Here is a 26,899-nt window from a genome sequence, read left to right as displayed (position 1 = left end):
TTAGCTTTAAGTACTTTTCCAAAAACCTAAATCATTATTTTGCTGTGTAGTTTGCCTAATACAATGACTCTTTTGAAGGCTTAAGGGTAACGAATGTAAAACTAAAGGTAAAACTTACTTAACAGCCAGTAATTTCAGTAACAGAAGGGAAACATGGCAAAATTAAGTTTCCCAGGGAACTGAAATATTAATCATTTATAACAACATATGTACAATCTATAAGTCACGACAAGATTACAGAAAAAAAAAAAAAAAAAAAAAAAAAAAAAAAAAAAAAAAAAAAAAAAAATTCTCCTTACTATATATAAGTCCCTTTGTGGTTTAGGGCCTTCATATTTGCAGGAACTGTTAGTACTGTATGCCCCTAGTCATAGATCAGCAAATGCTGGCCTTCTGGTTGCACCAATAAGTTGGCTTAAATCAGGAGGGACCAAGGGTCTTTAAAAGTTATGCTCCATGCCTTTGAAACTATATTCCAAATTATATCAGGAAAGCTGGCACAGTTGACATTTTAAAATCATTTTCAAAAATATTTGTTTGAGTTAGCTTATTTTTGAGCTGGATTGCTAGGCCGCTGGCTTCCCTTTTATTGTATTGTTTTCATTGTAAAACACCCTGGGATATGCTTGCATGAAGAGAGCTATATAAAAGTAAGTTATATTGTAATGTAACCAGACTGGACACGTCCCACCTTCCCACTGAGGTGTAAGGACACCATAAACTTAGAAACCTGTATATTCAGGGCATCTTGAGAATTGTACACAATATTGGTTGATACTTATTTACTAGAATGGGGGTGTAAGGTTTTAAGGGGCCCAATTCAAAAGGCAGGGTTGATACAATCATAAGGGCACACAAGACTTTCCTTTAGGTATGCCATTTCAAGTATGGAAGCAGGACTTGAAACAAGCCTTTCCCATTACCTTTTGGAGAGTAGTATTTTCCATAGAAGACACATCCTGGGTCTACCGTTTATAAAATGTAATTTGTGTTAAATCCTTGAGGGTGCCTTCACTTAAGAGAACATTAGACATGAGTTACTCCCTTTACTGTGGCATGACCCATCCCACACAATGAAGAGTTCTTGTGATGAAGTGTACTTTCTATATTTAATAAGAGTACTTGAAAACAATCCTCCCATATCCAACTTTGGGTTTCAGTCCCAGCCCTACAAATATGACAAATTATTCAATTTTCAAAATAAAGCCCTAGGAGGAAACACTGTCCCTGCTAAGGTCATCTTTGCTTTCACTTTAATTACAAGTCTTGCCTTCAGGGAGCCGTTAGTACAAAGTGAAAAGGAAAATTCTATTACATTTAATTGGTTTTTGAGGGCTCTGGTTGTTGAATTATTTATATGATGATATTGGAATAAGATGCTTTTTCTTCATGCTACAGCTGATGTCAGTGAATTCAAGGGATCTATTATGCTCATTTTTTACACATCCCTGATAGCCATATTACTGTCAATTTGAGCTCAAAGCAGTACTGCTGTGTGCACCAAAAAGTGATGACAGAAATGGAAACTTATTTTGTTAGTTTCCCTTTCCAAATGTACATTATACAGAGAACCCTACAAATACCACTACATTACATCTCCTCTAAACCTTAGATAAATCCAAAGGAAGTGATACCAAGACAGGATTTTAGTACAATTTTCTTGAGTGAAGGTATAAGAAAGGTTGTGTTAAAGGCGCTAAAGAAGAAGCTCTGGATGTATGGGTGTCTACGGTATCCCTTGCTACAATATCAGGAAGTATTTGGAGTATCTTGCTTTGGGGAGCATCTTTGAACCTTGAATGTATTTTTAATGAAATCTAAAGCTGCAGGAACACAAAGTCACTTTTTCGGAAACAATGGCTTGAAACCTAGTTCCAGGAGTCTGGGAGACCTATTTTGAGGCAACTTTGCTGTATTTAACCCTAAGTCTTCCCTGGTGTGCCATGCAGTGGCCTGATACCAAGTCTACTGAAACCAAGTTCCAAGCCACTAAGTTGCTTTGTGTTCCTTTAGCTTTATACAGAATGTACAGTACATGTTCACCTTGCCAGAGGAAAATATATGATATAAGTCAATACAATTTATGAAACATGGTAATTGTTTTTTTGACAAACACTGCAAAAATACTAGTCAGTGTTTATATGTCTCTGTAATAACATGTCAGGAAGCTTGGACTCAATTGCTTACTGAAGGTCAGTTTAATAACATCATGATGAAATTTATTTTTTAGTGGCTACTTCACGAAGAATTTCAAAGAAAGCAATAAAGCATGCAGCTGGAGCAAATATTCGAGTTCTACAATAGATCACATTGTTCTGGTGTTCCCTCTTTGCCCCTAAGAAAAGGATTATGATTTGCACAATTTATACACATCTTTTTTATGTTCAATGGAGATAAAGCCCCCACATGTTTAGATCCTAATTATTTCAGCTAATGGATAATCTGTCTCACAACTAAAAACCTAAACACAGCCCGTCCTTGCGTGTATACACAATTGTGCTAATCTGCCTGTTCCAGGCTCAGAGAGATTCAGTGATGGGACTTGAGTTAATATGCTTGTGGTGTACTAATGCATTAGAACCTCATTACAGTGATGTAGCTTTTTGTATAAGTAGAGATCTTTCCCATGAGTTAATGCAAGTTTAAAGAGTGGTGGTATTTAAATCTTCCTCCGAGTATAACTTTAATAATATGCAATTTGTGTTATAAACAATAAAAAGTAACACACATCAAAACAGCTCCACACCACCTATATGTGTGTGTGTGTGTGTGTGTGTGTGGTGTATATATATATATATATATATATATATATATATATATATATATATATATATATATATATGATATATAGTATATATATAAAAATGAGGGTGCATTTCACATATATTGTACTTACCAAGTCCATGTCTCTGAGTTGACATGGGGGATACAATGGTCCAATTCTTTGATTTCAGATTGTAACATTCAACAGTGTTTAAAGTCTTCAAGCCATCTCTCCCTCCAATAACATACAGATTTTCCTCAATGACAGCTACTCCAAACTGCAGCCTCCTGCCATTCATCATCCCAGCCTGTGTCCAAGAATTTGTTCTCAGATCATATTTTTCGATGGTTGATGCACCTGGAAATACAGTCATCAAAGCAAGTCATTTAGGGTGTGACAAAACAACTGACTTTTTGTACATATACATAAAAGTAGAACTTCTAAGAGAGCTATGTGACCTTATCTTTCTGTTTCTACAAAATGCTCTTTGTCAAATTTAATGTATATCTGAGGAGGTGATATTTTTATTCTTGTATGCAACAGTCAGTTCTACGTCATATTTAAGAGCAAAACAAAGTCAACTTTTTCAACAGGTTAAAAAATATGGGGGCTGGAAATCTTTACATTTGATCTTAGCACATTTATAAATTTTCATAACCTAATTAAACTAATTAAATAATGTGTTACAACTGTGAAGTGGTCTGGCTATCATATATTTCAGTAGACCATTTATTACCTATACAGAAAAAAACTATTTTTTTACATTTTTTACTCGTCACTATTAGGAAGCTCTAGAGCTATCAATGTTGCTAATTGTATAGTTTTTTTTTTTTTAAAAGCACATGTTGCAACTGTAGCTGTATACTTGGGGGTAGATTAAATATAGACCAAAGGTGTCATGTGCATTATGAGAAGCTCTGATAACTGCATGGCTTTCCAGTTTTTGCTGCATCAAATCTAGCAGTAAAATGTAGGTCTCTGCAAAATATAAAGAGGCACCTATGTTTTTTTGTATTCATTTTGTTATTTTATCATACCGTATGTCCCAAATGTAACAGATTATGCCAAGTCAATACCCTGGTTTGAATGATCGTCCCCCATTAGTTTCCATTTTTTGAATAACCATCACAAATAATGCCTAAGGGGAAATATCACGGTTCTTGTGAATAGAAAAAAAACTGCCAAGAAGTAGTTGCTCTGTGCATTAATTATTCAGGCAATTACTTTCATCATCAATGATGAAGGTTCAGATGATGAAGACATGGACTTCGGTGGTTTCAGGTCAGATGATACAGACTCCGCAGTCTGATTGATTATGCTTTTAATGCTATAGTGCTACTTTGGATTCTACGTTTATCTTTTATTATGTGTTGCGTTTTCACACTGGCCACTGATTTCTTACTTACAGAGATAATATAAAGCCATTCATTTTAGTGGACTGAAAATGTATTTCACCAGTCAATACATATGTTAACTGGACTTCTTGATTATTTAGCGTGAATGTGTGCTGTGTTCTGCCTTTGAATTTTAAGCATGCCTAACTGTAAACATAATCTATGTACCTAATCTTAATAATGCCCCCCCCCCCCCCCACTCCCGCACCAACTACAGTTGAACACTTACATGATTAATGTCTACGTTGAAAAAACATCTTTATATAAGCAATGCATGGTTTATAGCTGTGTGAACAAGACCCACCAGCATTTAACACAAAAGGAACATGGTACTTGTGTTTAACTCAGCAGTTCACTAAAACTCTAATTAAAACATAACAGTAGAAAGCAAACAAATTAAATTACTGTGACAGAACTATATTGCTTTTATTATCATCCAATTACCAGAAATAGCAAATTACATCAAGTAGTTCCAACAACAGCTTTGTGGGAATATGCTAAATCCCTTGCCAATGTTATTCTAAAGAAAAAGTTATTTATTTCAATTAAAGTTCAATTTCTTTTTCAATGAATGTAGATTGTAAATTAGTCTACACAATAATATGTCATGTGTATTGCAGCACTGATAATCAGTTTTACTTTATTTTGTTATTAGAAGCACTATGGAAATAAACTTATATTTACCTTTATAAATGCATAGTCATTTAGCAACAACCAAACCAAATTTTTTTTTTTTTTTTTTTAAATTGTTGCAATACTGTGCCATTGGAAAGTTCAAGTTAAGCATATGTAGAAATAGTTTGTTACTGTATGTTTTTATGGAAATTCACATTTTACAAAAACTGCTTAGCAGCTGAGTAAAACTTCCCCTTGCATTATAACCAGTCCTTTCTATATTGCTACAGTAATCCACTGTGTTGGATCAGTTGTTGTTATCTGGGATATCATTCTGTTCTCATTAATATATTTTCCTGGAATATGTAATATAGCAGGCATGGGCATGTTTGTTGCAATATCTGCTTTGAGGCCATTTGAAAAAATCAAGCCAGTATTACCAAGGTCTTGGGTGTATCTGCTTATGAGTCAGTTATTTGCTCCTTACACTCAGCCTGTGATTCATCCATCAGTGAAGATCATAGCAGTTTCTAATACAATATTGGCTGATTTCAGGGAACCTGCTGAGCTAACCCAGCTGCAGAGATACAGCTGATTATTTCATGAAGATTCACCTTTTCTGTCATTTAGGCACTAGATCTGGTCATATTGTATGTAAGTCTGTGACTGACTGAACTGAATGCAGCAAACTGGTCAAATGCGTCATTTTTCATAATCTATCCCCAGGTGTTATTTTCTTGCTGTATAATTATCTGAATCTGTTAAAAATGTCACACACGTCACATCTTTTTTGTCTTGGAAGTTAGCCTCTGTTGAGTGAGTCTAGAGTTTACAGTCAAACCCAGGTGAGCACCAGTTCTAAATAACAAGCAATTGTAGTATCTGTCAGCTATGCCACATCTCATGAAAACTGTAGAATATAGTACCACACAGTTTAAACTCTGGAGGGAAATCAGGCGAATGAAATATAATATAAAACACAGACATATACTGTACAGGCAGTGAATTGAAATAAAATACAACAAATAATTAAAATTGATATACAGCAACACTGACATTTAATTAAGTAACTGGCTGTTAATTGCATTTTCTGCCTGACTATTTTAGTACTGTTGACAGTTTACAGATCTCTAATCTGGTATATTAATGTACCCTGCAAAGGCAGTTAAATGATCCATGCACATCACAGAAATCTGACAAAATGCTTAACAATAATGCATACTAACATTCCCTGAATGGTAGCAGAGCAGTAATTTCTAAGAATGAATGAAGTCATTAGTCATTAGAAAATGTATGCCATTTCACTCTGTCTAAGTAATTAACCAGACTCATCTCTACTGTAGTGTTACATCATTAAAGTGTTAATCATATAAAGACATTGTATGGCTAGTTTTTTTTTTTTTTTGTAAGAGGTCTGACAGAATGATTTGCAATGGCATTGTTCTGTAAATTGGCACAGTAACAATGCTGCTGGCTTGTAATTGATGTTGAGATTACAGAGCCCACATTTTCCAAATAGGCATTACTAAAAATCAGTTGAAGAATTTAAGAAAAGGGTCTGAGCAAGACACAAAAAGAGACAGAGAAACAGTGTCATTGGGTAGCATGCACTTCTGGTATGACAATGGAAATGCATGACAACATTTGGGTATATTAAGAAAGCCATATTTCACAAGTAATAAGAAAACATGAGGAAAACGTTCTATCTGCATGGAAACACAACATTTTGCAGCGTTCCAAATGTGAATTGTGCCCATTGAGAAAAGTTGAATGAACGTAAAATTCAGGCCAGTTTAAATTATGTTCACAACTACCAGAGCATATGTCAAAAAATCAAATTATCAAAACAAGATAAAGCTAATGATTGGAACTATTTCTGACACATGACACTTGTAAAGTACTACGTACCTATCACATGTTCTAAAGAATATCATTTGAGCCACTTTCTCATGCAAATGCTGGTTCTCAGCCATCTCAGAAACACCTTAAAAAGACCCATTCACGCAGCACAAATTGCACCATCTATGCCAGTACAATACCATCATAACCCTTTCACACAACCAAAGGGATCAGAGAGTCAAACTTTCAAACATGTAAGTCAACAGATCATTCTAATAGCAACAGAAACCACTTTAACAAAATCACAAAAAAATGATGCTGTCTTTGGCCGAAGAAGTGGATTTGGCTGCTTTTTGTTTGCTTTTAATTTTCAGTTATATTATACAATATAACAACATGTTAAATGTCAAATTGCAGGAGCTCCAGGCACACAATTCACTCAGATTGCTAGGTTCAGCACTCAAAAGCCTGGGCTGAGTAGAAATGCCTAAACATTTTCACTTGCATGTGATTATAGACACATGCATGTATTTAATGCCACTGTAACCACTGGAAAGAAGGATCGTGTAGACACTAACGCCACATTAACCTTGACAAAAGGAAAAACTTGTCAAAGCCGAGACCAGAATGCAGGTTCTAGTCAAAGAACATATGGCTAACTACATTATTCCAGTAAATCTTCACTAATATGTACAGCCAGGGTGGGGAACCTTTTTCCTATCATGGGCCATTGGCACATAATAAAATCAATCATGGGCCACACAAGTAAAAAACAACTTAATTTATTTAAAAGCAGCACAGAAATAGAGAATATGTTTTACAAAAATAACTAACTCACCCGCTTTTTGAGCTATGTTAGTGTGATGACTGAGTTTGCTTTTCCTTGGCGAGCATTGTGATATCAGCTGGCACTGAAGATGTTGCAACACGCAACTGGTTTTGCAAATTGTCTGTTAATCTGGCGAGCAAGTGATTCTTTGTAAGCTTGGAAAAAAAAACTGTTCACAACAGTTTGTGGTACCAAAGAGAAGCAATTTTCAGTGCATGTCTCCTCGAGTTTGGAAATTCATTGGCACCCACATAGAGTTTATAAAATTTTAGCAGAGGCAGATTGTTGTGTTTAGCTTGAAGTTCACTGTTGCTTTGCAGTTCTATGACTTCAGTTGAAAGTTCTCAGGTACATCGACCGCCTCAACATTGAAAGGAGTTGCAAAAATGGTTAATTCAAGTTCTTTCGATTTTAGGTCTAAATTTCTCGAGAACATTTGAGTACTCCTTGGCTACACCACTATTGATGTTGGTTTGTGTCCCTCAAGTGTTGGAAAATGCGTTGTGTTGCCTTTTTTCAGTTGGGTTTACCACAGCTTTAATTTAGATTCAAATTAATTTATGTTTGAAAGCAGGGAAGGAAGAAGGCAATTAAGGCCGTGTAATTTTAAATTGAGCTCTGAAAGGTATTGAGTTATGTCGACCATGAAGACCAGGTCACATAGCCACTAGGTGTCACTCATCTCGACCACGGGTTTACCCTTCATCTCCATGAAAAGCTTCACTTCTTCCCTCCGTTCATAAAACCGCTTCAGCACACTCCCTCTGCTCAGCCATCGCACTTCACAATAATAAACTAAATCACAGCACTCTGATTCAAGGTCTTTCAATAGCTTTTTAAATTGCTGGCTATTTAATCCACTACTTCTAATAAAGTTAGTGCTTAATACTACTACAGTCATTGTGTTATTCAGTTGTATGGACTGTGTGCACAGATTCTCCTGGTGAATGATGCAGTGACACATTATCAACTTACTTGAATCAAGACTGAGATGGTTCATTTCTTTCTTGATTAACAAATCCATTTTGTGATCCAACCATAGCTGGGGCACCATAATTATCAAGACCACTGAATTTTTCAAATGATAATTGAAGCCCATGCACTGCGTACTTACCCTTTACAAAACAAAAAAAAAAATCTCCTTTGATGGTGCAATGCATTGCTATTAAAATAAATCCTCTCACATCTCGAAATCTGGTGTGATTCCACGCAGACAAATGGCCAGCTGGGCTTTATTTGTTATGTCTGTGGTCTCTTCAATAGCCAGAGAGAGGAACTCAAAATCTGCCTTGAAATCTTAGAGACATTTCAATACTTCCTACAGGATAAGCTCACACTCTCAAATAATTTAATTTTCTCTGGAGCCAATAAGGCAGAGGTCGCAACTATGCACTTCTTTACAAACTTTCCTTTGACTTCACTCACAGCGTAGCTTGCTTGTACAAAGCTGTGCAGCTCTTTTCTTGGTTTTGTAAAAATGACTTGCTGTGCATTCAAATTTTATCTGCGTGCAGTTGTCCCAAAAATCTTTTATACACAGAGCACAGAATTTTTTTTACAGCACTTGAAGCTACCCAGGATACAAGATTTTTTTTTTTTTTTTTTTTGAATCGGCAATTGTATTTTATGCCATTTTCTCCCCAATTTGAAATGCCCAATTTGTAAGCCTGGCTCACCGCTGACCTTGTAGGAAAATAATTATGTTTCTTTCCTCTGTAACTCCACTCTGCTCCTTAGCAAGCACATATGCAATTGATGAATACCTCACTGAAGGTAATTTAGTCTTTGCCATAATCAAACAATGCATTATTGTCTGCTTGATACTATGCAAATCAACTGAAACATGTCGAGGACTTTTTTTTTTTTTTTTTTTTTACTGTCTAATGTGGCATTTCAGTGGATTAAAAATGCAAAAAAACAAAAACAAACAAACAACAAAAGTATATTGCAATTGCATGTGTAGAGTCAAATATTGAAATTAAAATTCCAAAAATTCTGTTTTCAGAATGTAATGAATTGGCATCTGGCAAACAGCAAACTAAACGGTTCAAAGACAAACATCTTACCATTCAACTAAAGAGCAAGCACTGTAATTGAGAGATAAGTATGTGTCTTATGCTGATGTCAGTAGTATACAACTCATCCGCAGCTAGGAGGAGATCCATTACAAGTTTGTATTCACCTTTGTTGTTGTCCATCCCTCCTACTGCATACAGTGCTCCAACTGTAGACTTCCTTGGTTTGGTCCGTGGACTTTGCATTAGAAGTCTTCTTTCAGGCAGGAGATGATATTTCATTGCTTCCAAGATAAGCTTTTGACATTCCAGGTCATCTTTGAAGAGAATATTATTCTCCAGATCTGCCAGAAGCTGCAATGAACATATATATTGTAGGCATTATACACTGTTTAGTAAAAGATTACTGCATTTCAAACAATGTCTCCTATCTTGTAAAGCGCTTTGTGATGGTGGTCCACTATGAAAGGTGCAATATAAAAATAAAAAAATACGTTTTAATCCTTTAATGACGGCCAAATAACTCATTTATGTTTTTTGTGCAAATGAACGTTTTTTTTTTAATTTTTTTTATTATTATTATTTTTTTTTTTAATTATTATTATTACAACAGTTTACCATGAAGGGTTTATTAATGATTTGTTAAATGTATTAATTCATACCCAAATGAGGTATAAGAGTCCAAATGATGTATGCATTGTATACATTTAAAATATTCAAATTGTACTATTTAAAATTTAGTTTTATTTCTGTTGATATTTTGAGTCTTATCCAGTCTGAACAGGTTTAGCACCTAATGTTGCTTTTACACTACACTTTCTCGATGTCCTCAAATTGCACTAGTATCATTTTAAATACTTGAGAGAGTACATATTTTACATTCAGTAATGGTAACACAAGTGCATGCTAAGTAAGATTATTGTTATGAATGAGTAAAATGATAATAATAAAAAAAAAAAAAATTCCAAGTGATTTACCAGTAGCAAAACACACACAGGTCAAAAGCATTCCAATCCTGCAACTGTAACTAAACACCGGGATCGTATTACTGATTATGATAAGGCATGTGCTGCAGACAGGTTGCATATGCCACATCTGAACACATAACTACATCATAACATCTATTCTTGACCTTTTTATTACTTTTTATCTTTTGAAAATAATTTCATCAAACTTTATTGTCTTATAATGAACCCAGTCTACAATTTATAAAATATGAATCTTGCCAAAGGTGTTGAGAGGGGAACATGCTATATGCTTTATTATCTAATTATGTTTATCTCCAACCATAATTCTTTATACTGGCAGATCAGAGAAAGCAATTACAGTGAAGTTCAAAGATCAGCATTTTGTTCCAATAGAGAACTCAAACAATTGTCTTTACCAAATGATACATGCATCGATTAGAATGTCTGTATTATGTGTTTCTAAGTATTGCTTTTTCAGCATAATGATTCTTGAATACAAAAGCTAAACATACATTCAGATGCAAAATAATTCCTACCCAAAGATCAAGTACATAAATAGACCTGAATCAATCAGAAAGAGTCAAGCAGGCTCCCAATATTTACAGCATTATTTACATTTGTTAGAAAAACTACCAGTTAAAATAAGGTTCACGGGGCGGGAATGGGGGCTACGAGATGAAGGGAGTTTTTTTTGTAACTTTGGATTGGAGGCTCGGCCTCTAGACAAGGGAGAGAGAAAAGGACGGGCCGGACTCCAACCGAGGGAGCCTTCCCTATGGAGTCAAGACTAGCCCTAATGGTCTCAGGGCCCCTGAATAGACTGAGTTATAGGCTCGGCCTTGCGACTGGGTTCGACCCTCAGAGGATGGAACGGCTCATACGAAGCCTTGACGTAAGGAAGAAAAGAAAATCTGAAAGAACACAAATAATTGTTAGTTTTGGGACTTGAGCACCAAGAGTAAGAGGGCCACGTCCAAGGAGGGTAAAGGAGGAAGGAAGACAGAGTCTTCGTTCTTGAGGCAAGATATATCACACGAGCCAAGAAAGAACATTGTGGCCGGTGGAAGTGTACAGGATAGGAAAGTCAAATAAAATAGCAATGTGAAGCCTGTTTCCAAAAATGAAACTTGACAGAAACAACAATTCGGCCATTTCTTAGTACTTGCAAGCAGTCTAAGTCAGAATTATACTTGAAAATGTTCCCTTTTAGAAAAATAAAATGAGCTTGGTATTGATTTCTGACTACAGTCTCTTGCTGTGGAACACTGAGGACGGTTGATGTCAGGTTGTACGTAGGAATGTCAGCTGTAGGGACAGGAAGTGCTGAACCTGAAGATAGCACCCATGATTGAAGTGGTGAATAATAGGCTTGAAGTAATGGAGATTGCTGCAGTGTTGGAAGCAACCCGTTTGTCCATATCATTGAGACATGTATTAATCAATACAATTGAGAAAATGAGGGGGTGAATGAGGGACTTCACTTCATGTCCTTGAAAATGTTATTATAAAGCTGAAGGATGGGATCTGTTTGGCTGCGCTGCGCTGGAGAGGAGGGGATGACCATGACTAGAGAGGACAAACTCTGGCGAGCGAGCTTGTGGAAGCAACGTGGGTGTAGCAGATATAAAGGTACAATTATAATTGAACAACGCCATACACTCACTTCTAGCCTCGATGTTGATATTGTGGTTGTGCAGGGTTTAAGAGTTTGGCGAGTGGTCAATCCTTATAAAATAGCTGCTCTGGAGGCTAAGCCTGCTGGCAGGGCGTTTTTATATCCATAGTGCCGGGGCAGCAGGTCTGGTTGCTGAGTAGAGGTCTGCATTAGAAGTAGACGGTACTGAGCTTCCATTGGAGAAATGATGAGATAGAGAAATGACTACGATATTTTGAGGAGATCTGGCAGGGAGGGAGAATGGGTCACAGCATATGCAAAAAACAAAAACAAGAGAAAGAGCTGAGCTGTGACTGGGCTGAAAAAGGGAGTCGATGATAGACAGGTGAAATTAGTCAAAAGTGATAGGTAGGTGAAATTGGGAAAGGGCGAAGCCCTGGCTCACGCACCCTGAACTCCACTAAAGTTAACATTAATCATTTAAAGTAAACAAATGATTAGAAGTGCTGGGTATTAGTACATTTACATATGTGGTCTACATGCTGATCTAAATGCTAAGGTTACAGACTATTCCTACAGTTTTTCGTCTTTCTACTCCACTAAGACTGCATTCTTACTAAATATCTTGGTTAAATGAACAGGCTAAATGTTTTAATAACCAAGAAATCCAGGTAACACTTTACATTAAGTAGGCAATTGTGAGTGTAAGTACTGAGTAATTACTTATGTTGTGTTGTGTAATTATACACGAAGATGTGTAATAATTTAATGACATAAGTAGTTACACATTACCTACATTGTAATTGTGTAACTACACTGTAAATACACTGTAAGTATATAAGTAATTACTCAGTACTTACTCTCAAAATTGCCTACTTAATGTAAAGTGTTACCGAAGACCCAAACATGCTGTGATACCCAAATAGTATTTATTTAGAACCAATGCAGAATCCCTGGGCGGGATATTTGTTCTTCTTGTGTGACCCCAGAATGGGTTTCTGCAATGGTGACGACTAAGGCTGACACCGCATTAAATGTAATACCATTTTTATTGGTTGGCAAAAATATAATATCCCACCGCTTGTTCTGCATTTGGCAGTAAATGTATAACACATGGATGGGGAAGTTGTGTACTTGTGGAATTCTTAACAAGAGGTCTGTTTGTATTTTAATGTTTTTTTTTTTTTTTTTTTTTGGTGGCACAGTGTATATGATAATGAACAGTATGTCAAAGAAACCAAGCCAAGCAACCCTTAGGGTTGTAAAAACTTTGGTTTTTCTCACGTTTTGTATAACAGGGTAATATTGTGCACACTACACACCATAACCCTACAGATGAGAATGCATGAATAAAGTTACTAAAATGTGCATCCATTCTTTCTTGTTATAACTCAGGGTCCCTTTAATTCTGCAGACAGGTTATTTTTCATACAGTATGTGACAGATGCTTGTTGCCAAGTACCTCATTGATTTCATTATTCATCATATTGTCAATTTTATTTCCTACTCCTAAATGCATTTTATTCTCATCCAGTCTGAATTTGGATTCTCATATGTAGCTACATTTTATCCTCAGATATTACATTTGCTTGGATTTGCCATGTACTGCGTATTTAATTATTAAATGGGTAGAAACCATTGGCGAAGATATTAGATTCTGATTGGCTGAGAGCTTCTCCCTAGCCATTAGATAGCTGGTGATAACACAACAGTGTGTTACTTCTTTATCCGAAGCGGCCTCATCCCAGTAAACAAAATCAATACACCAAATGTAAAAGTTTGCCTGGGTAAACAAAACCATTCCAGTCAGTCAGGATGACCACAATCCCAGAGATTAACTATAAAAGTTCAGCAGCTGAAAACACTGAAAAAGAAAATGTCTCTCCATACGGAGGTAAATGAAGCAGATTTAGACAACCTAGAAATGAATACAAAAGAGGAAAACACCAAGCGCCAGAAAAATGGGCTATGAGAGTTTTCTGTGACTGGCTAACTGAAAAGAACATTGACATTGATTTAAAAACAAAATGTCACAATAGCAGCAGCACCTCTCCAGACATACATGTTGAAACAATGAATGGCAACACCCAGTTCAATATCTACAGCTTAAACAAGAAACTATTATTGAAGACCCAAAAAAGAAAATATTATACACAACTGTTTAAAATCAAATGTTTTACTGTTAAACTAACAATGCTTGTTAATGTGGAACCACTACTTCTCTCAGTGGAAGGTTACACAAATAAAAAATAATATAAAAAAAAAAAAAAGTTTTAAAGTCTTCTTTATTTACCAACAACACACTCACAGACCCATTTAATAACAGCACTAATACACTCCAAAGTTTGTGTGTTATCATGCAATATCTGCACTTCCTGGGTGGCTGAAGGTGTGGTGCAGTTGTGTATTATTGCTTAAATAATACCGTGATGAATTTGACACAGACTTCATGACTAACAAGCTAAACTTCTCTTTAAAATGTGCTGAGTGATCCACATAGAACGTAAGGTCAAGTAAACGTAAAGCTCTGCAGCATGCACCCAGGACTGGTGACCCTGTTTGTATATTGTGTGTGTAACTGTACTGTGTTTCTTATCTGGAACTGCAAACCCTTTATTTTGAACAGTGCAATATATTTTGTTGTGTATTGCCTAGGATTATTGTTTGAGGTCACCAGACCTGGATTACATTATTAAAAGCCTTTCTAATTGGATTATCAGTGTCTTGTCTCCTGATTAAGCACTGCATCACTTTTGCACGTGTACACTGTTAACCACTTTGCCACATGTCTCCATAGCATGAGAAGTTCATAGTACTTTTAAAATGCTTCTGAATTCACATCTAACTTTGTTCTGTTAAGTAATTACGGTTTTGTATCCCTCTAAAAACAAATGGGCAACATTGCAAGTATCACAATTCAAAGCATTATTGAGAGCACAAAGCAAATAAATTGACTTCCTGACCAAATTGTCTGCAAACAGCAAGCAAGGCATAGGAAATAAGCATTAAGAGCCTATTCCTTATTATCATTTGTATTTGTATTTAATATATTAATCCCCATGTTTTATATACATCCAGAAATGAAGTATCAAATAATCAGCTAGTTAGTGACTGAGGAAAATGTATAGTGTTCTGTCTACAACTGACATGCTTTTCTGAAAATATATTGACATGCCTTTACCTAGAAAAAACAACTTGTGTATGTGAAATGCATTATTCATACAGAAATGGTCTCTTTAAAAGAAGCACTTCACCAGAGTTGATTGATGTTTCTAATGTATTTTTTTTTTTACGAGTCATGCCCTGCACACTTTGTGAGTCACTGTGGACATACTTATTATGGTAATGAAAGAATCGAAACATAAAATAAAACCTAATAACTTGAACAAAAGAAACAGCATATTAAAAGTGACAATTTGATCGACACAGATTTTCATTTTTGTTATTGCAATATATTACAGTTAATCAACCTGTCTCCATGAAATCCAAAACTGCCAACATGCACATAAACATTTTAACATTGCCCTTCAAACCAACAGATAAGTGTCTTATGACAAGATTGCTGTTGAGTGTTCAGAGTTTGAGATGGTGCAGCACATCTGAGACTGATCCTAGAATAAACATTTTTCAAAAGGTCACCAGGGTAAGACAGCAGCAAGATTTTAAGGATGTTTAAATATGATAAACACTTTAAACTCTAGAGACTCTAAGTTTGACATTTCAGGTTTTATCAAACTGACATGACAGATAAGACTTGGCAAAACACAAGTTTGCTCTTATATGCACTTGCTTATTTTTCCTGACACGAATGTGCCTCTTCTTTCTTAGCAACATCTACACAATCTGGCATTGTCTCACTACTTATCCCACTAAACTCACGGTCCAAGCTCTTGTAAGCTAAAGATTGGACTACTGTAACAACCTCCTAGCAGGTCTCTCTGGTTCGCTATCCATCCTCATCAGCTCATTCGAAATTTTGCTGCTCGTCTTGTATTCTCCCGACCTTGCTATTCTCATGCAACCTGTCTGCATTGCACTCTCCACTGACTACCTCTCTGCTTGCATTCAATTGTATTTCATTGCATTCCAAACCCTTGTCGTGCTTACCTCTCTCTTCACCACACTGCCCCCTCTTACCTCCAATCCCTCGGGTCTCCCTACACCCCCTCTCGCCATCTCCAATCCTCCTCTACTGGCCATGCTTTTCCTTTGCTCTCCTTCTTCCTGTGCCTGCTCCTTTTCTTCTCTAGCTCACCTGTGGTGGAACCAGCTATTGGAGAACTTCAGGACTGTTCCATCTCTAACTGTCCTACACTGCCTCCTCAAGACTCATCTGTTTAGACTACACTTGTAGATCTCTCGATCTACTCATCCTACTAAATACTGTACTCGCCTGACCTATGCCAATATTAGTGGATTCTCAGTTGAAGCACTATCCTTGCACAATTGCACTACTTTTGTGCCATTATATACAGTCTAACTTCTTTATAACGAACCCTCCTTGGACCTGGAGAAATGTTTATTTTATCAGGTTCTTCACTATAACAGGGTTTGGCAATTTGCTGTATCAAAATAATGAAGAAATTCTCAAATTGAATTGAACATCTTTATACAATACACAGTAGCTTTTTCAAGACAACTTCACATTGATCAACAATTAAACTGTATATTTAAAAGAAAACAGTAAAGAAATTAATAAAATGCTGAATACAGTAATTACGTGCCCATTCTCTTGAAAAACAGATCCAGTGTAGACTGCTTCATATTTTCGTGCTTTTCTCAATGCACGGTGTTTCAATCTTGTTACCTCCTCATTCCTGTTGCCATGGTTGCAGTTTGTGTGAAGATGGTAATGGTTGAATACGTCACACGATTCATACTACAACAGGTTATCTGTGAATCAGCCTTATCTTTGAATTAGCTTTATCTTTGAATTAGCCTGCCATGTGTTTTGTTTTCACTGAGAGAATAACACTTTCTCACTGGAGAAAGTTCAATCAGTCACTACTGAGATTATTTTATCCGGGTAGATTTTGTAAAAGTGATCGTTCTAATAGGGGTAATTTCCATTGAAAAAAAAAAACGGTTCTTGCTGCTTGGATCGTTAAAAAAAGGGGGTTCATTATAAGAAGGGTTCGTTATAGAGAAGTTAGGCTATATATCAATTGTTTTAATACTAACTTGTTGCATCTTCTTTTACACTGTATTTTAGTAGTATAATTAGAATTTACTGTAAACTATACTATATTTAAATATTATTTTGCATTGTAACATTTTGTTTCCCTGTAACACTTGTAAGTCGCCTTAGATAAAGGTTTCTGCCAAACATTAACAGTTTTTACTGTTAATATAACATATAAAATGCTATAAACATGTTACACATAGGGGGTGCAGAGGGCTGTCTTCGGATCTGCAGCCAGCTGACCCTTGGCCTCTCACCTCTCACAGTCCGCTGGCACTTGCTTGCTTGCTAGCCCACTGAACAGCTGACAATGTTGTTCTCATCTGGCTTTCTCCCTGTCTCTCAGTCACAAGTTTTTAAATGCCTTTCCTATCCCAGTGGCATTTGCCATTTAATTTGTAATCAGTTTGTTTTCCATTATTTGCGAGTTGAAAAACATAAAAAAGAAATTTGCTTTTCATTATTAAAAAAATGAACAACGAACAACGAACAGTGAACTTGGATCTAATTTTAGCCTCCCATTTTATACATAGGGTCTGCATAATGCACAGGAAAAGCAACAGAAGTTAAAGTACATTTGGAGACATGACTGGTCAATTTATGTTTTAAACCTACATTTGTTTGAAATGATGTTCTGGTTAGTCATTGTACTGCTGGTATGCAAGCCTTTGTATGCTTACAGAAACTCAATTAGTGCTACAGTAAAATATAAGCATTCAAGCCTTTACAGCAATTAAGATGGAAAGCTGTTTTCTGAATCTAAATGCATTAGTTATCAACTGAATACATTAAAATGTTGCAGTTTTGAAATGAAAGAATGCTGCACTGAAGTGCCTAACAGACGACATATAGAATAACTATTGTTTGATAATGTACTGTAATTTGCCTTTGTGAACAGTTCAATTGACGTTTGAACCACCCTGGCCTGTATTTGTTGCCTTTGTGTGTACAATCGTTGATTTCGTATGTGACAGTATGCTGTTTGACAGTTTGTGGATTTGCATTGCATTGATTAGGAGACAAGTGGCGTGCATGTTTTAGAAAAAGATTCTAGCAGCATAAGTAACTAAGGAAGGATTACATTGATTAAACATGATGCGCACAAGTCTGCTTCAAGAAGCTATTAAGCAGATACATGTTAAGCATAAATTACCTGAGCCGGAAGAAGTGGCAGCCTGATGTAGGCAAGCAGCATGCTAAGGTCTTTACACCTTTGCACATCATGTTCCACCCACATCAGAAGGGCATGGAATATTGACTCCTCATCAGGAACATTGACATCATCGCAGGAAAGAAGTTTAAGAATTTCATCTGCAGAAAGCAGTAGGAATTCCTGGTTTCTTATAACCTCCATGATGTTTTCCTGCAGAGAACAAAGCATGGTAAATGTTTCCCTGAAATGAAGTAACATTGATGATTTCTGTGTAAACATTATTACTATTTGTAATATATTATTACATTGAACCTGTATTTTGTTACATTTTCACCTTAATCATCAAGTTGAATAAAGTTTAAGTCACTGTGTATTTTATTACCCTACTGTATATCACAGGAATTATGGTGTTGTCTTTAAAGATAGACATACAATACCTATCCACAAAATAATTAATTGAGCTGAAAACAAAGATAATGTTACGCCCTCCAGCCACTCTTCCTCCACCACATCCTGCGGAATTTAGTTGGCATTTGTGTTGCCCACTGTTTTCTGTGATAAGACTTAAGTTTAGAAACTGTGCCACAGAACTCTATATGATGGAGCAACCTATCATTGATGTTGCTCTAGTTTCTGCAGGAAGTGTACCAAGTTTTCTTGTGCTTCCCTTTATTAATGGTCTGCTTAGTGGGTTCCTTATTTTTCACTTCTTTGTATTTGTTTAGATTACATGATAAAAAGTTAAAAGGGGAGCAGCATTTGTTTGGATACTCGACTCAGACTTCAGTCAATTTCCAATACCCATTCAATGATCTGCTCCTGCTGAATGTTCCTTGGTTCTGTTGAACCTGCTCAGTCACACAGAATTTCTCTTTTTGAGGAAATATCAGGTGTTACTTTAGCTGCAGTTAATTCACAGAATACAAAAAGCACAGTATCTTAATGGCAATAAGATCATATTTTCCATGGTGATGGCTCATTAATTGACAGTTTGCATTACTTCAGACCAGAAGAAACTTGCTGTTAACAACATGGAACCCGGGGGGTAGGGTATTCACACCATGTAGGAACACTTATAAAAGCTTCTGGACAGGGTTCTACATTTAATAAAGGTATTTCCTTCTACATAGCTCTTCATTCTTGCTATGCAGAAAAATAACTCCTCATTATGTCATGTTAGTTTTAATAACAGCACACTGATAACAGAAATGAACACTTTAGTTTTCATTACTCCCCTCCAAACAAATCCGTTGTCTCTCCAAACTAATTTCAGTTGATTGTATTGAGTTTATAAGTATGATTTGTATTGTCTCATATCATTCAAGATTTAAAACATACACACTCAAGCATACATATTTATCATCAGCAAATCAGTGGTTATTAGAATGGTACTGTTTTTAACAGGTGGTTGCTTAGTATATGCTTCAAAGAACATTAAAACAATTCTGCTGTCATGTCACCTGATCATCCCCAATGTAATTTACAGACCTGTCATGCGGGCAGTGATTATAACTGTGTATGCCTGTGAACCGTTAAGCTTCCCTAGCTGAGCTTCTTTCACTGGTAATCTCCCTGTCTGTAAGGGGCTCTGTTATTAATGTCAGCCGAGCATAGCTTTGCACCTTGGTAGCGATTACACTGCTGTCAAGAATAAAAAAAACACATTGTTTAAGGCAATATAAAATTTTGATAGGTTTACTGTATGTTGGTTTTCAGTTCACAGTGGTGATCTATCACAGGGAATTGTTCCATGCATTATTTAACATCCATAGATGTGGACACTGAGATACTAAATCAGGATATATTTTCCCCATCAACATTTGTTATTTTTGTGCAAGTTTTTGTTAACACTATTTAAGATATTATCTAGTGTTCAAAATCTACAATAAAAATCCAGTTACTTATATTAGAGGTTCTAGATTATTAGACACTTATTTTTATTGGACAAAATGCAGAGCAACTGCTAAATTAAAGCATTGTAATAAAATGAATATAAATCACATAACCACCAAACCATGAAGCAAACATTCAACCATAAAATCTGAATAAAACAAAATAATTAAACTGATTATAAACTCTGTTTAATAATTCAAATAAAATTGTAGGTCAATTGGAATTTGTACACAATGCAGCAGTTTGATCTATCACGTGTTGTATGGTCACCCCTGTTTAAAGTCTTTGAGAGGTTCAAACATTGCATCTTCACTCAGCCTTGAAACCACAGTGCTGAACTGATCTATGATTCAAAAGTGCAGTTTTGATAGTGAGCAAAGAAGGAAGGCTTTTTTCTTTTAAACAGCTTGATAAATTAACAGCTTTTTGACAGATTAGATAGAAAACAGTGGAATTCTAATTGAAAAAGTGTGGCCTCTCACCCTATGCTACTGGAACTACTGGAGATTGTAATCTGGGACTACAATTACCTTTGTTTGAAATGATGTACTGTGTAGTAAATCAAGAAGACAATGAAAGGATTTAGAACAATGTAAATAACATCCAAAAACTAAAATAATAAATACATTCACAGAAAGAAATTATGTTTCTCACTAAAATGTGAAAATTCTACTATCTTAAACTATTTCAAACAAAAACTGGGTGTGTCACTGTCAGGATGGCTGAGTAGTGATGCTACAGAACAGGAAGTTGACACAGATGCAGGCACTATGAGTGAATGTGCTGGTGCGCCATTTTTATTCAAAACAATAATAAATAAGAGGGTAGACAAAAACAACTCACAGAGCACAAATAAAAGTTCAAACAACAAAACAAATCTTGAACACTGACACCAAACAAATACCAATTTTGTCTGCCCAGCATGAGTAGCCCTTGCTTTCTTTTTACTTGCTTTTTCTCTCGACTCGCACTCCCTCACGTTCTTTTTCATTCCAAACACCCCCCTCTCCGATCAACAAATGCTGCAGGTTTATACATGTGACCATCTCCAGATTAGTAATACATTAAACTGGAAATGGTCACATTCTGCACAAGTCTTTAATATCTGCGTGGTCCACAGCACCAACCACACATTCTCACGAGATATCTGAAAGAAATGATCTGCTACCATCGCCTCTGCCAGACCACATCCAAACAATAACAAAGAAAATCACTTGTTTTAAATAAACACAAAATACATTCAAATCATACCACTATAACATTCCCATGTTTCCTTTTTAAATCATAATACACTATTTACAATATAATTTACACACAATAAATGTATTTATAAGCAGCGTTTTGCCCTGCCCCACTAATTATGTGCAGGGCTCTGTCCCACCCTGCCACAGTAATGTATAACAAACTTCTCTTGGTTTCAATTCTGTTACAAAAAAGAATCTATCTTTCACACATCAATCTTTTCAACAGAAATTGCATTCTTAATGTTGCTCTACAATTTCATTTCTGGTGTACACAGAAGTAAACTGCCCCCACTCAGGAAAACAAAACTGATGCATTCCTAATATCACATTCTGTTCCACACACATTCAATTATTAAGGCACTTTATAATTGGAATGACTTTTCACAGCATATATTCAGGAATCAATGACTATCAATTCACTGTATAAAATACATTTAACAATATTAATGACTTATAAAGGACACATCAGTCCATAAATCATACTTCTGTGATTTTGTTAAGCAATGTGCTTTAAATGCAGCTTACTATCAAGTAAATAAGAACATAAGAACATAAGAAAGTTTACAAACGAGAGGAGGCCATTCGACCCATCTTGCTCGTTTGGTTGTTAGTAGCTTATTGATCCCAAAATCTCATCAAGCAGCTTCTTGAAGGATCCCAGGGTGTCAGCTTCAACAACATTACTGGGGAGTTGATTCCAGACCCTCACGATTCTCTGTGTAAAAAAGTGCCTCCTATTTTCTGTTCTGAATGCCCCTTTGTCTAAACTCCATTTGTGACCCCTGGTCCTTGTTTCTTTTTTCAGGCTGAAAAAGTCCCTTGGGTCGACACTGTCAATACCTTTTAGAATTTTGAATGCTTGAATTAGGTCGCCACGTAGTCTTCTTTGTTCAAGACTGAACAGATTCAATTCTTTTAGCCTGTCTGCATATGACATGCCTTTTAAGCCCGGAATAATTCTGGTCGCTCTTCTTTGCACTCTTTCTAGAGCAGCAATATCTTTTTTTATAGCGAGGTGACCAGAACTGAACACAATATTCAAGATGAGGTCTTACTAGTGAATTGTACAGTTTTAACATTACTTCCCTTGATTTAAATTCAACACTTTTCACAATGTATCCGAGCATCTTGTTAGCCTTTTTTATAGCTTCCCCACATTGTCTAGATGAAGACATTTCTGAGTCAACAAAAACTCCTAGGTCTTTTTCATAGATTCCTTCTCCAATTTCAGTATCTCCCATATGATATTTATAATGTACATTTTTATTTCCTGCGTGCAGTACCTTACACTTTTCTCTATTAAATGTCATTTGCCATGTGTCTGCCCAGTTCTGAATCTTGTCTAGATCATTTTGAATGACCTTTGCTGCTGCAGCAGTGTTTGCCACTCCTCCTACTTTTGTGTTGTCTGCAAATTTAACAAGTTTGCTTACTATACCAGAATCTAAATCATTAATGTAGATTAGGAATAGCAGTAATACTGATCCCTGTGGTACACCGTTGGTTACCACACTCCATTCTGAGGTTTTTCCTCTAATCAGTACTTTCTGTTTTCTACATGTTAACCACTCCCTAATCCATGTACATGTGTTTCCTTGAATCCCAACTGCGTTCAGTTTGAGAAATAATCTTTTGTGCGGGACTTTGTCAAAAGCTTTCTGGAAATCTAAATAAACCATGTCATATGCTTTGCAATTATCCATTATGGATGTTGCATCCTCAAAAAAATCAAGCAAGTTAATTAGACACGATCTCCCTTTCCTAAAACCATGTTGACTGTCTCCCAGGACCCTGTTACCATATAGGTAATTTTCCATTTTGGAAAAATTACCTATTTCCTCATTATGTTAGTGTTTGTGAGGCATAGAGGGCAAACTGGCTAGTTGTAAAACTGCAGTTACTGTTTCTGAGTGTCCAAACAGAATGTAGAGTCCATATTGACGTCCACTCGACATCAATCCCGAGCAAAGTTCCAAAGAACATGTTCTTAGAATTTAAAGCAGCCAGAATGCATTAGAGGTTTTATTGATAAAATATACTATTGAGGGGCAGGGACTTATCAAAAACTGTATTGCAGATATACCTGTGAACAGATTATTTTGTCTGTTTTTTGTGTTGTTAATGCAGTTATATTGTAATAATGTCCAATTTCGGAAAGTGTATGCATATTAAAACAGATAGAAATTGGATATGTGGAAGTTACTCAGGCAGTTGTATAGGACTGAGCACCTTTCAAATGGTAGCTGTGCGTTCCCCCCCAAGCCTGTTCAAGTTTGTAGAACATTAATAACTTTCCCCAATGAAACATTTGTGTTCTTTCCACACACTGCACTGTTAATCAGTAAAAACTATGTCATACTAGTTTCTTAATTTCTTACTGACATTTATCATTTTTATGTATTTATTTTAACAATTTCCAACTCTCTTAACTAAAGGCTAGCACATAGTTTTGTAAAGTATAACATGAAAATACAGTCTAGAGAATTTGTGTTCAGTGCTGGGTGACAGTCCATCAAACTTGATAAATGAACGATAAATGAACGATATATACCCTCGCGTTCTGAAAATTGATTCTAGTTACAAGATGGCCAATGCAGGATAAAGGTATGTTAAAAAAGCAAACAATCTAAACAAAGAAAAAAAAAACAGGGTATCTTCTTTCTATTTAATAAAGCATGTAACATTGAATGAGTTAACCTAGCAGCAAAATGTACAGAAAACCACCAGGGGGTGCGTGTGTGTGTGTGTAAAATAACTTTAATGCTAAAAGTAGGCTACAAAAGATGCATTCAAATTCATGCTTTCATAAATATATCCAGGTACATAAAACATTTTAAAATCAATATATAACATATCTGTATGTATCTGTGTTAAATATGTTATGCTTGTAGACATGTCTGCAAACTGAGATCTGTAATTCAGAAGGGTACAAAATGGACGCTGTAATATACATCTGTAAAGTACATGTGTGTGTTGTATCTGAAATATATTGCAGTGGAATGTTCTATTCTTAGTCTAGAAATATGGTAGGCCTTTTCAAAGAAATTGCACTGGAGGCAAAAACAGTTAACTAAAACAAAGAAGTGACAAAAGTGTGTAAACTGTATGTTGTGGAAAAACTTACCATGCTGTAGTTATGAGCCACCTTCATGAGTTCAGTACAGCCCTGAGCATCAGCAAATGCATGAATTCCAAGGCAGTTTGACGGATGCAGAAGTTTAATTAGGAAGCGACAGCAAACATCAACTACCTTTGAGAGCTGGAGCAGGCATGCCGCTGCCAACAGATTCTCAATAGTTTCTTCTTTCAGTTCCAGACAACCTGCCATAAACCCATAAATACACATGTAAAAGACTAGAAGTGAGGTCTGTGCAGTCAGACAAGGCATTACAGAAAGGTTTGTTTAAAAAACAAACAAAAAAATGCAGTTCAGGTAAGTTATGTCTTCAAATTACACACCCATATATTTTGAACGGTCCCTAACAAATTCTGTTCAGCACATACATAAAAGCAAAAATCTGTAATCTACCTGCATGTGACATTCAAACAGGAGCTTTCATGGCAGAATACATCAGTCCAAATTAAAGTTTCTGATCTAAAATTCAAATTTTTGGTTTGTGAATGGCAGAAGTCACTTTAGCAATTGCCCACGTGGCAGACAACTACTCTGTCAGAAGCATTAATACCCTGTATCTTTCTAAACAAGGGATTTGGGGGAGCTCCCTAATAAAAGCTGAATCTCAAAACAGTAATTGTGTGTACAGTATTTGTCACAGCTGTGTATAATGTGTTTTAAAACAGGATTCATTCATCCATCCAACTTTTTACATAGCCGCCCTTATTCTGGTCCTACAACAGCTGTATATGCTACGGATTACTGTACCTTTTATCCAATGCCAGACTTATATTGCCACTCTTTGGCCCAAGCATTCAAGTCGTTCTTCCAAGAATCCCTACTGGTCCTTGTTGTCTGAGTCTATACCCTATATAAACTAGACCATTGGCATTCACCTCGACCTTTGGGAAAGTTTTCCAATCTTGAAAACTCTGTGAATGAAAGTGCCCAGGATTTGCCTCAGCAGTACAGTATGATAGACTAACTAGTACAACGATACAGTGTTTAGACCCTCCTCTGCTTCGATCCATTGAATAAACCCCAAAGACAGCATTTGCAATGAGTTATATGGAAGAAACTATAATAATAAAGAATGCTCTCTAAGGGTTAGAGTCTCACATTAATAGTATGGTTTTAGAGTGCTGTTTAAATTATTAGTTAGTTATTTACAGAGACTTGGGGGTGAACTATGCATCACAGCTGCTGCTGCAGAGTCACTTACAACAGGATCTCGGTGTTACATCACACCCGAAGGACGGCGCACAATGAGGTAGTGACTTGCTCAGGTTCACACACAGTGAGTCAGTGGCTGATTATGCAGCAGTAGAATATATTATTTTGTAACATGGGTAATCTTTACTAACCAATTTTAAAATAATGTAAATTACACCAGATTATTAAAGAAAGATGTACAGTATTAGTTATCTATTTTTCAGAATTTGCATTTGTCTTCATTTATCTTACTTTAGGCAAATAAACCAACTGTTAATAACTTTTTTTTACAGAGACTGAATATGCAAATAAAACAGTAATAATGAATTGTCATCAAACATCTAATATGGCAGTTTGATTTGCGGTCTAGAAACTATTGCAAGATGGCCAATGTTTTAATTATTATTTTTTTTTTTTTTTAACTTGCTTCATTGGTAAACCAGCCACTTCACCTCCAAGTATTGTTGAAGCACAATTTCATAGTATATTGCCATTCGAGCAGTGGAGGAAATTTACTATCAGTCTTTATATTGTAACGACCCAGGCATTTGCAATGCAAAAAGGACTTGTTGATGGTCCAATTTGTTTGTTCTTTATGTTTATGTGTTACATGTCATACTGTTCTGCTGTACCACGCCACTAGCTAACAAGGGGATGGGAACGGGGGATGGGGGGGGGGGGGGGGGGGGGGGGGGGGGGGGGGTGTTGGTGCCTGTGTTGGGGCTCACCAATCCTAGACATGCATTTGCAGCCCCTGAATGCATGGATGGCTTAACAGGCATCAATTACATTCTTAAAGGAGAGTAGAAAAGTTGGGGGAAAGCACTGAAAATCAGGAGCCCTAAGTATAAAGTACACCACTCTGTTGTGTGGTACAAGGGAATGAGAGAGATGATTGCATGTGCTCTGTGGATTACTTACTTTAGTAATATCGCACAACTGTCAGGGAAATGACACTTTTAATGTGGTGGTAGCCTTAAAAGGGATTTAAACATTTTAACTCCAATGCCTCGTTACACCACAGTGCTCTATCTTCATTTCAATTTAAACTACTATCGTCA

General features: G+C 36.2%; 1 protein-coding gene across 1 annotated transcript in view; it reads right to left on the bottom strand.

Moving 5' to 3' along the window:
- Nucleotides 1–26,899, bottom strand: part of LOC121321290 (kelch-like protein 1) — a 58,798-nt gene that overhangs the window by 5,071 nt on the left and 26,828 nt on the right. Inside the window, exons 4-7 of the mRNA XM_041260188.1 lie at nucleotides 24,636–24,832; nucleotides 18,375–18,584; nucleotides 9,624–9,810; nucleotides 2,897–3,121 (exon numbers count right to left, since the gene is read on the bottom strand). Coding sequence (XP_041116122.1) covers nucleotides 2,897–3,121; nucleotides 9,624–9,810; nucleotides 18,375–18,584; nucleotides 24,636–24,832 — 819 coding nt within the window. The remainder of the gene's footprint in view (nucleotides 1–2,896; nucleotides 3,122–9,623; nucleotides 9,811–18,374; nucleotides 18,585–24,635; nucleotides 24,833–26,899) is intronic.

The sequence above is a fragment of the Polyodon spathula genome, chromosome 9 (genome assembly GCF_017654505.1).
Source record: "Polyodon spathula isolate WHYD16114869_AA chromosome 9, ASM1765450v1, whole genome shotgun sequence".
Taxonomy (NCBI): Eukaryota; Metazoa; Chordata; class Actinopteri; order Acipenseriformes; family Polyodontidae; genus Polyodon; species Polyodon spathula.
The sequence above is the reverse complement of the archived record's forward strand: the minus strand, read 5'-3'. Positions and strand labels throughout refer to the sequence as shown.